A 15,044-nucleotide genomic window follows, 5' to 3' on the forward strand; every position below is an offset into this window, starting at 1 on the left:
CCGTTCTTTTCGCGAAAGACGAAATTCCCTTACTAACTCTTTCCTCTGGATTGGTATAAATCATCCGATTCTTAATTCTTAATCTTCGATTATCGCGTGTATTAAATTTCACGATACCAGCGTTCGATAATAATACGTACGTAAGAAGATTGGAAGATTGAAAAAAGAAAAAAAAAAAAAAGAAAAAGAGGCGAGAGAGTGGAAGATCCCCGAGATCGGGGCGAGCGTTAGGATTCAAAGGGGGCTTTTATCGGTCAAACGTGGAGGAGGGAGGGAAGCTTGCTTCTTAGAAACGAGGAGGAGGAAGGGGTGGTCGATAAAGAGAAAGCTAATAACGAGAAAGAGAAGGGTGAGAAGGGTGGTGGTAAGCTCGAAGGCGATAGCCGAGGTAGCGCGAGCCGCTATCGCGCTATTGAAACGGCAAGTGAAATATACGAAATAAATCTTGCAAGACCCCATTCACCAGAGACAATGCAGTGTCCAGTCTATGGACGGTGGCGAGGGTAGAGGTAGAGCGTATTGTGCGACGTTAGGCGGCAAGGGGGTGGTGCCGGTCGACGAACGAGAAACGCTAACTCGAGTCTCCCTCAACCTTGCGCGCTCCCCGGTATTTCGTCTTTCCCTCTCTGACTTCTCCTACTGTCCCTGTCCCAGCCCTCTTACCGTCTCTCTTCCCTATTTCGGCCCGCCACCACTCTCACCACCACCACCACCACCACCACCTCCACCACCACCTCCACCAGCTTCACCTCCACCACCACCACCATCGCTACCACCTCCACCCCGTTTCCAAGCCCTCTTGGACTTCTCGACGACTCTCCTCTGGCCCCTCTCCAACGACCTCTGCTCGTGTCTCTGTTCCTCGCGTCTCCGTTCCTCGTGTCCAGGCCCCTCGTGTCCATCTTCCCCTTTCTCGTTCCTTCTTTCCGTCTGTTTCGCTTCGATTCGTGAAACGGTTCGCGAGCCGGTGTCGCTGGGTAAATACCAACGGCGTGCGGGCGATCTTTGCATGGGGTGGTCGTAAAGAATGGTCGTATTCAAAGTCCGGCACCACTTCTGTTCCACCCTTCCAGCTCTGCTCCCTCCCCTCCCTCGCCCCCCCCCCCCTAGTGTTCCGCGTCCACGAGCTCCTCGTCGCGACCACAGTGCAAAGTTTCTGAAGCGAGACAACCCGCAATATAATGCCACCCTTCGAGCCAACGTTACGCAGACTCGCACCTCTCTTCCTCCTTTCCTCTCCTCGATACTCCATCCCCCCCTTTTTTCGTTTCTACTTTCACCGTTTCTTCTGACTCGACGAGTCAGAGAAGAAAGAAGGAAAGAAAGGAAACAAAAAATTCGTTCCACTTATGATTCCTTCCTCCTTATCGGTGCTCCCTCCTCGGTGATCCCGTGTGCTTGATAACGACACTGGTCGACCTGGTGGACGGACTCTCGTGCCGGTTAATATTGATTTACGCGCAAGGTCCGGGAGCCTAATCCGCGCGGGCCATAAACAGATCAAGTCCAGACTAAATCCGGCGCAAATTGTTACTAATTCGCATCTTAATAATGACCGCGTCAGAGGCGTCACCGTATCTCAGAACGTGGCAAATTAGCCACGATGACAAATGACATTCGGCGTACACGTGTGACCATGCTAGGCCCTCACCTCTCGTGCTTCGTACGAGCACGTTTGCCACTGTTCGCTGATGCGTGTACGCACGTGGGAATAGAGCGAATGGGGCGAGCGAGCGAACGAGCGAGAGAGAGAGAGAGAGAGAGAGTCGAACAGTTCGTAGTATCTGGATCCTCTGGACATACCGCGGTCGTGGCAGCCAGATACGGCTACACTGGCCTATTCAACATGTGCAACCGTCAACGTGTACAGATACGATCGATCATGAAATCGATTAATGAGATTCGATCGCCCTGTAACGTCGCGATCGTAACGAGGTCACCTCGTTATCTTTCAAGACAGCCATTCAAACGATAATTAATAATCGGATACTCTGATTAGATTAGGGAAAGAAGGAAAAAGTGAAAGGAAGGAAAAATCTCGATGCAAAAATTTTTACACCTCGAATATTACTTCTCTTTCGCGAAGGGAAAGAGATTCGAAAGTAAAGAAACAACGTTCGGTGCGAGGATAGAATGGAAACGGGGAGTAAGACGGAGATCGTTATTCGAGGGCGACCACAAATCGGAAACGATATACACGGTATACTTAGCCACGATTAAACCGGATTTCAACGTGAGTGTAATAGACGGAAAGCTTGGAACGGTCTAGTAGCTCGTATCCGCCGTTTCCCCGGCCGTCGGTGCTGTGATATCGAATGTCACTCGCAGGATCCGTCATTTCATTCGGACCCGATTCGACCGCACGTCATTGCGGTAAGATCTCCGCCTATCCCCCCCTCCCATCAGGTTGCACCTGATGATTTTCTGTCCAGGCGCTTCATCGAAATTCCCTTGAATTTGCCGAAACCGCAATCAAGGGGGGAAATTCTGAAGTCAGTACCAACCGATAATGTTAGTTAACGGTGCTTCGTTTCCTTCCCCCCCCCCCCTTTTCTTTCTCTTTTCGTTTCGAATTCGAAGAAATTCCTCTCCCCCCCCCCCTCCAAGATCGATAATAAAAGTTTTAAAAGATAGTTATACTTTTGAAGTTAAAGAGGGAGGAGAAGCGAGGCGCGAGGAACGGTTTATTATTTATAGTTGGCGCGAACGATAAATGTTGGCGCGTCCGTAGGGCCATTAACAGATGTTGGATACAGGAGTTTAGGAATCGGGCATCGGGAGTGCACGAAGCGGCCTCGCGCTATGGATCGTAGAAACGAGACCTATCCGTGCAGATGCATTGTCTATAGGTAGGTCCCCTTGTCCTGGAGGGTAGTAGTATTGTGTGACGTAATCATTTGCATACGACGCACCGTTCTGCCTGTTCCGCATCCCAAACCACCACCCACTTCTGCGACCCACTGGCTTTCGTCCTCTGCCCACCATCACCTACGTCCCATTCCCGCTCCGTCTACGTCCCGTATCTATCTAATTATTGTCGCGGACCCCGGCCGCTCCGGTCGCCGTGATATACCGCATGCTAATAAGCGGCTAAAGACCGGAGACCATGCCCGACTCCCCCCATAAATCTTCGCCACCGATTTCCAAAACCGAGTTCCACAGTTCGCCTTCTCGCTCTCCGCCCCCGTCTTTCTCGAAACGGAAACTCGAGATCCATAGAGAATATTATTACCCTCGGTATATCGAAATATATCCGCGGAGGGGGATATATCTTGGGGAAATAGGGATAAGGAAAGGATACGGTGGTCGCGCCGCGATCGATTTAATCGATCGAGATCGATTAAACTCGGGGACGGTAAATATATTCGGCTATCGCGATTTGTTTCGATGCGGGTTCATCCCTCTCGGAGGCCAGCGCACCGCCAGCGACCCTTGCGCGTGATGCAACACTGACCACACATCAATTCACTGCAAATGGACATCAATACCGGTAATTAATACATCGCGCCTCTCCTCGCCCCCTCGTACGTGGCGGGGGGGCTTGCTCGCCGTCCTGCCACTCACCCCGAGCCACCACCGAGCGATACCACTTGCACGCTCATCGAAACGCGCCGGATTTTAGCTCCGAATTTGCATGTAAGTGATATCCCTGTTAGCGGATCGGATTGACAGCTCTTCTCCCGCCGCGTTGCAGGGTGTTGGCAAGTCGGCCCTGCGAGATATGCGTTCCGTCAACCGGAGAGACGGGCAGAAAGAGAGAGAGTTCAATTTGTTCTTATATTATATATATATATACATATATACATACATATATATATATACATATATATATATATATATATATATATATATATATATATATATATATGTGTGTGTGTATACGATTATTCGATTGTAAATTGAATCGAAATGGCGTCTCGCTCGGCGTTTAATCCCGAATGATTTTCATTACGGTCATTAGGACGATACGCGATAAAATATATTTCCGGGCTGGATAATCGGAAATTATTATTATGGAGGAGGATTTTTGACGCGGCAATGGTGGAATATAACGGAAGCAAAAATAACGGGTCGGTGGAAGGTAGATGGAACGACAGCCACGGTGATGAATACTCGCAGGGTGCACAAATTGGATATCAAAGGATATTACCTGTGTGTTGCACTCCACCGATACACACTCGATTTGACGTGTTGACGTTGCTATAGCCGCTCGATACCCGGCCGCGCCCGTACCGGACAAGAGGAAGAGAAAATATTTGCACGCACTTCGGTTCTATCGGATTTTCCACTTGCGGCCTCGGCTTCCCTCCCCCCTTTTTTTTCTTTTTTCCTTTTTTTCCTTTTTTTTCTTTTTTTTTTTTTCCCCTATTAAAAGCTCTTCCACCCCCGCGGTCAATCCGATTTCTGCTTCGATCTACCCTCCATATCGGACGCCGGCTTCGGATTCCTTTTTTTTTTTTTTAACGCGCCCGGCATACGTTCGCTTTAAAGCGTAATTTTATTTAACACCGCGGCAATTTTTATTCGCGCCTTTCTCCCCCCCCCCCTCTTTTCTTTTTCCTTTTTCCTTTCTTTCTCCTTTCTCCTTCCATCTCCTTCACGCGTGGTGAAATGTATAATTTCAATCCCTTTAGATGGATGATGAGTCGATGAATTATTCGATTTCGGTGGAGAGGGGAAAAGAAAGGAAGAATTTATCCCGATTATCTTGGCACGCGATAAATTTTCCACGCTGGCCGGCCACGAAACGGATCGTGACGTTATGCGCGGCAATAATCAATGATCAGGCTAATTGAGTGGGATTGATCGCGTCGATGATAACGGGAGGCCTCCCGCATTGGACGCGCATTAGCATCGGATCGTGATGCATGTCCCTTCGCTCGACACTCCTCGATGACGCGGCTCGTTTCGCCCCGAGAAGAGGATGTGCAGAAGAAGAAGAAATTCGAGAGGGGCACCGGATACGAGAAACGTAGGAGGCGCGACGAAACACGAGTCACTCGAGACGTTTGTTCCGCGTTTCGCGATGCGGAGACAAAAGTGGAGTGCTCCTGCGGAAAGAATATATATATACATCCGGCCGTTGACCGCGTAGCTATAAGAGAGTAAAACGATCCAGCGTGACGTGGGCTGAACGGTTCGAAGGAGAGCGATATCCTCTTCGCGCTCTCGTAACTCGTCCGAATCGAGTCGATACCCCGTTTGCACTTCCTCTCGATGGACCCGGACCGGATTTCGCGGCTCCCACATCCTGGCAGCTCGTGTTCCACCTCCTTTCACTGACCGTGATAAACCGTTAACAAATTAATCGTAAAGGATAAATTACGTCATGAAAACGACGGCAAATAAAAGGACATCATTAATCCCTCTTTCGTCGTTCCCTGTTTCGTCGTTTCGACCTTGTTCTCGCTCATCGGCGTGCTTGGATCCACTTGGAGGAAGGAAGGAAGGAAGGAAGGAAGGAGGGAGGGAGGAAGGAGTGGAGATGGATAGGGCAGGAGGGGGTTGTGCTCGGTCGTAATTCGATCGCGAGGTCGGCGGCAAAGTCGGAGATCCATGCGTGTGCACGGGGAGGGAGTGGACACAGTGGGCAGAGAAGATAATGACGCGATATTATGCATAGGATATTCGGCGCACATCCGCGGCCGTATTCTCCGCGTTGATTTATCGTTGTCTTCATTATTAGGAATGCACGTACGCAGGCCGGCCATTATGCGAGAGCGAGGGAGAGAAGTGACGGACGGTCTAGCCCACGGACTCCGCGATACAATGCGCGCATATACAAGCGGGCCATACGAGAGGAGGAACATTGAGACACACCTACGTCAGGCCAGATATAGATAGACAATTAGCTACCGTCACCGTCTATAATTCTGTTAGATTAGTAGCCGCCGTTGTCCTGCAGGAATACGCGCGAGTCTCCGAGCTGAGAACACCGAGAGGGTTCGCTAGATTGGAATCTTGTCCATTGTTTCTCGCGTTTTCCTCCCCTCCCCCTCGATATTCGCTATTCAGTGTAAGCGCGTACAATAAGTTTCTGTTTTCTTTCCAGTAACCTCTCGTCGAATTTAAATTAATTACTTTCTCGAGAGGATTATTTACTTTCGCATTCCAGCTCAGGAAATCGGCAAGGATTTAAATTTGGAAATATTAATTTGGAGGACGATTAAGAAAGAATGGTTGCTCGAAGAATCGCGAGAAGATATTGACCGCAAATTCGAAAAGGGAGAGACGAGGGGGAGGAGGAGGGGCACGCGACGAAGCAAAACCGAATCGCGTGCCGCCGCTCCCTCGACCGATTTCCTTCCGCCGCTTTTTGTCCTCCCCTTCCCCGTGGGGAGAAGAAGGAAGGAAGGGTAGGAGGAAGGGTGGACAGCGATAAAATATTCAGGCGGGCACGGGGGTAATATTTTACGTAGGAAATCGGTCGGTTGATTTTTATAATACTGGTCAAATATAGCCAGGGGAGGGAGGGAGGGAGGGAGAGAGAGAGAGAGAGAGAGAGGTCGGCACAAGTACACCGCCGGGGTCCCTTCCATTCGTGTCTACCGTCGCACAAAGGGCCACGGCATAACAAATAGATGTATAAAGGGTCAATAAAGCCCAGCGTAGGAGGAGAGAAGCGACCGCCAAAGGGGGTGAAGGAAGTTGCGCGAGGTGGAGGGCCTCCGGAGGCAACGATGGGGAATAAATCTGAACTCGCTCTTTCGCTCTTGACCACCCGGCGGGATGCTGAAAATCAAGGGTTTCTAAAAGTTTCTCTGATCGAAACTCTCTCTCTCTCTCTCTCTCTTTTTTCAGAAATCTTCGCATCTCGTGATATTAAAATTACTCCTACTTAGATATCGTGGAAGATCGCGTTTATGGAGCGGCAAAGGTGACGCGTCCAAAGGCTACCATCTCGAGTAGTCATTTTAAGCGTCCTTTAAAGCGGTGTAACCGTATTTTTCGTATTACTCTCGTATCGCGGAATTGGTCTTTCGGGGGTTTCGAAGGGATCACGGCCTTCGAAATCTCGCCGATTTCCACGCGAGAAAGTCGAGATCGGCGTGGAGAAGGCAACGATGCCTCCCCGTCCAATAAAAAGGGGTTCGACTCGATGAAAAGCCACTTGGTGGTCGCCAAACGAGCAATGTCGTCTCGTTACATTTGCCCGATATCGAATATATATTTCTCCATTTTTCTTCCCTCTTCTTTTCGCGAATCGAAAAGTTTGGAAAAAAAAATCTCTCTCTCTCTCTCTCTCTGCCTTTTTTGAGAAATCTTCGCATCTCGTGATTACGATGTTAAAACGTGTCGAAAATAGCGTGGAAAATTTTGCTCGCGAAGCAATGGGCGCTACTGTTATTGTTATACGCGAAATTTGTCGTGATGAAAAAAAAACATCTCGAACGCTCGATCAAATCGGTCGTGACTTGGAAAAATAACGGCTCGTTCGTATCTTCGTTCATATATCCTCATTCGAAAGATGAACGAACGCTTCACGCGTTGATTCGGCTATGCGCCTGCCCTCCTCCCCTTTTGGACCCATGTTTTTTCGCCCGAAAGCCCGAAAATATTTATAGAGGGAATCAATATCGTAGTTTGCGACGGAAAGCGAAAAATCAAGATGGATAGGAGGAGGGGGGGGGGAGCGAAATCGCGTGGCGCGCGATAACCGAGAGCGGCCGTCACGCGCACTTTCCACGCCAATTTGACCAACACAATATGCGATGATATTAAAATTAATGGCGTCGTAAAAAAAGAGAAAAAAAAAAAAAAAAAAAAAGAAAGAAAAAGAAAAAAAGGAAAAAACGAGACGGGGCCAATACCCCATCCCTGCAACGGGATTCTTCTCGCGAAGAAGGGAGAGAGAGAGAGAGAGAGAGAGAGAGAGAGAGAAGGAGAACTCGAGGCAGACCGTTAGGGGGCGGCCTATGATGATGAAGCGTGCGTCGCGGAAAGAGAGCGGACGTGGAATCGAGAGAGCGATAGTACCGCGAGAGCCCACTCGTAATAATCTCCGCTAATTTAGCTTCTGGAATACGGTAACTGTATCGTTAATATTCTGAACCCGGTTAATAATGGATGTTGATGCGCCATTTGGGCCGATGAGATTTCGGGCTCGAGTTCGAGACCGTGAAGCGGACCCAAGCATTGCCCTTTGCCGACCGGCTTCGAGGATACCACCACCTCCTGCAGGATAGCCGCTCCTAGCCCGCTTTTATAAATATTGCATCGATGCCGTTGGCTCGTCCTCTGCCCGTTTTCACGCGTCACGGATCCTTTCGCCCTTCTTCGGGGATTCATTTTCATTACGCATGGAAATTGCCCTTTGATGAATTCAAACTTCTCGGCCGACCAAACCTCTAAGCTCTTTTCTAATCCCCTCAGTTTGATCGATTTTTATTGATAATTTCGATCGATTCGTTCACCCGTTCCCTCCTCGAGGGAAAAATAATCGTTTTTTCTTTTCTTTTTTCTCTTTTAAAATCCGACGACTGACATTCCTCGACGACCGAACGGGGTTGAACGGCTTAAAACTCGAGAGGCGTTGCCATCCGCGGCTGATCCCCGCGTCGTTCAATAATTCAGGGATACATCGCGAGCTGGACGAGGCATGTAAGCATAAATGCGAAAGGGATGCGTGGCTCGTGGGGAGGAAGGGGATGGAAGGGGATGGGCGAGGGAAAGGGTTCGAGGGGCGAGGAGCGATAGAGAGAGAGAGAGAGAGAGAGAAGATAGAGTCACGGGTTACCTGTTTGGTCAAGCAAAATATTTCTCTCCGCCCGATGTACTGCTGAATCTCTCGGGGGATTATCGCGGAGCGGAGTAATTTTCCAAAGAGAGTCGAGGCGAAGCTTCTAGGAAAACGGCGCGATCGATCGAGAAACGGAATTTTAAATTTTTGACTTGAATCTTTGGTAACGAAATCGTTGTTTCTACGTTAAATATATATATATATATTATCGTAGAACGTCGATGAGGGAGAGATCAGTTTCTTTCCCCCGTAGCGTGTTAGTCGACGTAACACTCGACTAGGTTAGGGAAAGCAAATCTTGCCCGCGTAGGTAGGAGCGAGAGTAAAGCGTTTTACGAGCAGCATCCCCTGATGGCGACTTTGGACAACCCCTCCGGAGCATCCCTTGCCGGGGCATACAAATTCAATAAGCGATAATCAATGCCAGCCCGGCAGCGTAGTCGGCCGAGCAAAAATCGTTCAAACAGTCAATCAAAAGGCCTCACCTCCAACCTATTTTTTTTTTCCTCTCTCCTCTTCCCTCTCTTCCTTCCATCTCCCTCTCCCTCTCCCTCTCTCTCTCTCCTTTTTTTCGTCCCGTCGTTGCCCGCCGGCCGCCCCTGTTTGACGTAACCGGGTGTCAAAGAACGACAGAACAGTAACACGTACGTACGTACGTACGGCCGATGAAAAAGGAAGAAGGTAGATCGTTCGCCTGGCCGGCTTTTTTTGCGCGTGGAATCAGACACGCGCGCGCCGAGGGGTCGCCGTTTCCTCGTATCCTCTCCTGTGCTGCATCCATCGTGTAAACAAATTGACGCGCGCTACTTCGAGCAGCGTTTAACCATTTACCACCGAGATTTTCTCCGAGTCTTTCGCGTGAAAGACTTTCGAAAGAACGTTCTTTTTCTTTTCTTTTCTTTTCTTTTCTTTTCTTTTTTTGAACCATCGATCGATCTTTCGAAGGTAGAAAGATACATATATATGTGTATAAGGTTAATGAGGGAAAAGAGAGAGAAGGAATATTATTTTTCGAGTCTTTCGCGTGAAGGACTTTCGAAAGAACGTTCTTTTTCTTTTCTTTTCTTTTCTTTTTTTTTTTTGAACCATCGATCGATCTTTCGAAGGTAGAAAGATATATAAGGTTAATGAGGGAAAAGAGAGAGAAGGAATATCGTTTCTGGGAATATTATTACGAGAATCTAATAAAGACTGATTTTAACCGCGTAGAAAAATAACGTGCGTATAATTCCCGTTGCACCACTCCTCCGGTGTTTTTTCGGTCGAAAAGTATATAGCCGTTCTAAAATACAGACGAGAGGCGGCAGGTGGTGCTGCCCCCTCCTCCCTCTGTCAACGGGATTTCTACGAGGAAAAGAACGTTCGCGACCAAGTTTGATATCCAAGTGTGCGTTGCCCGCGTCTGAAGACCTGAGGGGGTCTGGTAATAAAGGGAGACATGCGGGTCGTGCGCAAATTAACCCGGGTAATGAAAACACAATGAAATTATAATAAACCAATTGCCAAGTTGATTCGCAGTCCGGGAAGGAGGCCATTCAATAATAAAACACGTAGCTACGGTTCGCGCTCGCGTTCGCATCCGCGTTCGCGGCCCACACCTCTCTCCGTGTGTATATATGTATATATATATATACATGTGTGTGTGTGCGTGTCCGCAAGAGAATTAATTTCTCGAGAGCCTTTATGCTCTCTGACCGACCAAACTGCACACACACGCGCGCACAAAAATACGTACACACACCTGCACGACGTTTCGACGTTTCGACGTTTCGACGCGCGCGTGTGGAACGTCGCGTAACACGCACACCTTGAGAAACGTCCGAGGACGGGGCGTACGTACGGTTGCGAAAATACGGTTTGACCACGCAGCCTAGGGTACACCTAGCTACGCCGGCGGAAGATTATTACAACGAGCGAAATTTCAAAATACACTTATGCCAAGTGTGCGCCGGGGGAACCGTATAACACAATGATCAAACACGGGAGGGAGGAAGGGCCACAACCGTTTCTCAATCCCATCGAAATTACGCGTTTTCTCTGTGTATTCTTCTCGTGTTATTGTTGGAAAAATTACCACCTAATTATTTTATCCCCCTTGGAAATTTGAGAGGAGACGAATTTCCGATCGAACGATCCTCGACGTTCTCTACGCGATACACGGGGGGAGAAAGGAGTTGGAGGAAGGGGAGGAAAGGATCTTTGTTGCGGTTGAACGTGGCCAGAGACGGGAGGAAGAGGAAGGTGGAAAAGGAGATATGTTTTCGCAAATGTAGGTGCGGTTCTCTACTGCCTTCCCTACCCCTTATGAAATTATTTCGTCCCTTCTGGAGAGGCGGAAACTGCGGCCGCGTGTTGGGAAAATAGCAGCGCGACTGCAAGAATTATTAGAAAAATTAATTATTTTCCCAGTCTCTTAATTAATTTTACAATTGCTTCTATGTTTCCCTTTCCCGCGTTATTATCGCGCCCTCCTTCCCTCGGACGTAGGAGGGGAGGAGGGGGGGGAAGGAAACGGGTTGCGAAAGGGGTCGAAAGGGAAGAAGGATGGAAAAGGAGCAACGAAGAAGGAAAGAGGCTCTTTCGAGAGGTTACCTTTGTCCCTTGTATCCGCGTTTCTGGATCTTTCTCCCACTTTGAATACTTTTTTTTTCTTTTCACCTTCTTCTCCTTCTTCTTTGGGAAAAAGAACTTTGGGGGAAAGAATCTCTGTTCCAATTCTGGCCAGCGTTAAAAATTTTCCAAAATATCAGAAAAAATAATATTTTCGAATACACGTTTGGAGGAGAACTGGCGGTTTCGTGTCTCAAATAATCGTTCTCTCCACTTTTCATCCTTACATCCGTACCTTACGAACGTTAGGTCGTTGATGGAAAGATTGGAGAGGAGAAAAAAATTAATAATTTAAAATTAATAATGGTTCGATTGAATTGAATATTATATTTTATTAATACATTGAATTCCATTAAATTTAATATTTCTAAAATTATATTTTATTTATTTAAATAGTTTAATAAAAATATTGAATATTGTGAAATCAATGATATAAATTATTATTTATTTTAAATTATTATAAAAATATTAATTTGTGGAATTTTATTGTTTATATTTAGATTAATAATAATAATATTAAGATTACATTTTATATTTTTAAATAAATTAATAATTCTTGAATGAATAATTTATTCTTTTAATTCTATAAAATTTAATTTATTTTTATTAATTGATTATAAATCATTAATATTTGTATTTTTAGTTAGATTAATTTTTTCAATAATTATTATTTATAGAATTAGATACATAGATTTAAGAATATATTGTATAGATCGATTTTTTTATTTAATAATTTTATTTTTAATTTCAATTTTAAGACCAAATATATTATCGATTACTTTAGGATGAGATGGTCCGGAAAGAAGCGAGAAAAACGGGGCGTCTTATTTTTCGTTGGCGCGAATTTGGAAAGTGGTGGCTCTAGTGATCGCGTGCAGCGCAGATTCGAGAGAGAGAGAGAGAGAGAGAGAGAGAGAAGGGTATCGAGGAATACCTGAGCTCCTCGCGGTGCACGGGAGGATAAGTTTAAAAATTTACATTACACCGGTAAAGTTGGTCTCTGTAGGGATCAGTTTTTGCATTTATATGATATTGAGATACGCGCGTGTGCCGAGGAACGGATGCAGCGGGAGGCCGGATCATCCCTCGAAAAGTTTTGACTTCCGTTCAAAAGAGAGGAAAAGGATTCCGTTCGCGAGACAGCGGCCTGCGCATCCTTTCCCCCTTTCTGCGGATTTTTTGCGGGTCTGGCCACGTCTCAATTATAGAAAGCCTTGCTTCGACTGGCACAGACGAATTCCAATTAGTCGCCGGGTGGCCCATGTCGCGGGGACCTCGTATGGGGTTTCCCGGATTCTGTACGAGTTCCTTTCATGGAGCGACTCGTTCATTTGCCTTTCGTCCATACCTCTCTTTTTCCCTCTCTCTTCCCCACTTTGCCCTATCGCGCTCATATGCCACTTTCTCTCTCCTTTTTCTCCGGCCTCTCTCCGACCGCGCCTCTCTTTTCTCGTTCAACCGAGCCGAGCTGCTGCTGCTGCTGCTGCTACCACCCCCCTCCTCCACCTCGAGGGAGTAGTCTTCCATGCTATAGCCGGACGCCTGGATTAGCAGGGCGTCAAAGCCAGCTACGAAGTTGGTTCAAAGTGGGTGCGAGAACCAAATACGGGTCTATCTCGTCCTAACGAATATACCGCTACACTTTTCTCCACTCCCTTTCTTCTCTTCTTCCTTCTCTTCCTTCCTAAATATCTCTATCCCTCTCGATTCCCCATTCTTTTCCTTCTCCCTCCACCAAGTGTTTTTTCTTCAAACTGAGCAGGCAAGAAGAAAAGACAAAAAGTGATCGAGAAGAGGAGGGGTGTAGATAGAGAGAGAGTCTGGACCTTATCTATCATTTATGGGGGACGATAGTTCCCCGAAACGTTTCACAGCCGGATAAATCGACCTTTAATATGCCGTTTGAATCGGTGCTTTATACAACGTTATAGAGGTAGATACAGAGATAGATGTCTGACACGGTGTTTGCGTTCGACCCAGGAGAGAGAGAGAGAGAGTATTGGATGCATATGTTAATCAGCAACATGGCGTCGGCAAGATATTACCATCCTCCTATACTCCTATACTCGTCCTATACCGTTATCTTTCTATCCATACTTGTCTATATACATATATATATATATACATATATATATATATATATATATATATATATATGCGTATTTCTACTTTGATTTTCCGATTCAAACTCCATCGAAACTTGACGATCCGGGTTTCCGTGTGTATCGAGTTTATTAATGTTTTGATTACTTGGAGGATTCCTGGTGGGAAATGGTTCTCGAGTTGAATGGGAAATTGTTCTTTTCGATCGGAAAGAAAGGAAATTTGAGTGGATCGGGAATCGAGTTGAGACGACAAGTCGGCGATAAATTAGCGCACGGAGGAGTGGGGAAAAACCGATGAGGAGGAAACTCGATTGTCCGCGATAATGCCAATTCCTGTTCCACGAGATGGGTTTAAATCGAATCCGAATAAGAAAATCCATAAGAGAGCATCCTTTTGGTGATTACGGCCGTTCCTTCGACTTTGATCGTTGGGGCGTCGAAAGACGCTTTGCCCGCCTCTCCCCCCAGATTTCGAGGCTCCTCGATCGCTCGCCTCTCTTTCCCTCGCCAACGCCGCAGCCACGTTCAATCGGAAAAGCAAATCTTTGCCTGCTTCCTCTCCCACCCCCTACCTCGATAAATTCGTTCCAGACGACGAAGGATTACCTGCTGCCCTTTCAGACCGGAGGCAAACGCGTAGATAGACGACGCCAGTCAGGGGATAATCTTTGGCCGCGGAACCGCGAATCTCCCTCCTCCTCTTCGTCTGCCTCCGCTTTCAATCTCGATCGACGTCTCGTCGATTCCTTTCTATTCTGAAAGAAAGAGAGAGAGAGAGAGAGAGAGAGAGGAGAACCGCCCGTTAAACTTTTATGAGACGATTGATAGCGGATACCGTTAGCCGCGAGATCGAGTAACCGTGTCGAGGGGGTGGAAGGGGATTTCCGGAAGGAAAGATATCCCTTTTATCCCGCCCAATCGTTCGCGATACATCGGGGGAGGGGGGGGAAAGGCTCGCACAAATCTCCGCCTCGAGTTTTCCACCCTCGCCACCACGGGTGATTTAGCGGGTTTTTCCGCTAGATTCGAGGGATGGGAGCTCAACTCTTTTATATCAATCGCGGATTGACCCGAACAGGACCACGCCTACGGAAAACTAACTCCATAGTACAGCCCCCCTCCCTTCGAGTGAGTGCCAAACGGTGCTCCCCCTTTTCCTTCCACGAATATTTATGGAAGGAGAGTCGCTACTTTCGCTGGAAGCAAAGTCGCAACGACGATGATATATAAAACCATTTTCCCTTCGTTTACAAACAATCGTTGTTCGCTTAACACGAACGAAGATCGGATCGGTGGTGGTTGCACAAAAATCGGACGTTGTTGATCACGCTCGTTGATTGAATTAGCAGCGCGGTTTACGGGCGAACGGTTAATCCGGTCGCTCCAATTAAATATTTATCGGCCTGGGTTAATGCGATGATCGTTTATCCGGCGAATTCGTTCGCCGCGGTGTGGAAGAGCGAGAGGTGTGTATATATATATGTGTGTGTGTGTGTGTGTGTGTACACTACGCGTGCCGTGGCAATGAAATTGGAAATTGCGAGTGTACAGCGGCCGGCCGAATGATATAGAAGCCATTTCTCGTGACA

General features: G+C 47.4%; 1 protein-coding gene across 1 annotated transcript; it reads right to left on the reverse strand.

The window, feature by feature from the left end:
- Positions 1-675: 675 nt before the first annotated feature.
- LOC122718862 (adult-specific cuticular protein ACP-22-like) lies at positions 676-1,011 on the reverse strand. The gene has a single exon (XM_043944236.1). The coding sequence runs from the start codon at positions 1,009-1,011 to the stop codon at positions 676-678; it is 336 nt and encodes a 111-aa protein (XP_043800171.1).
- Positions 1,012-15,044: the final 14,033 nt, after the last annotated feature.

The sequence above is a fragment of the Apis laboriosa genome, unplaced genomic scaffold (genome assembly GCF_014066325.1).
Source record: "Apis laboriosa isolate Shangri-la unplaced genomic scaffold, ASM1406632v1 scaffold68_cov148, whole genome shotgun sequence".
NCBI classification, from domain to species: Eukaryota; Metazoa; Arthropoda; class Insecta; order Hymenoptera; family Apidae; genus Apis; species Apis laboriosa.

What these genes read in the sequence shown, in the direction of transcription:
- LOC122718862 (XM_043944236.1), bottom strand. Translation starts at nt 1,011, where the DNA reads ATGCAAAGATCGCCCGCACGCCGTTGGTATTTACCCAGCGACACCGGC.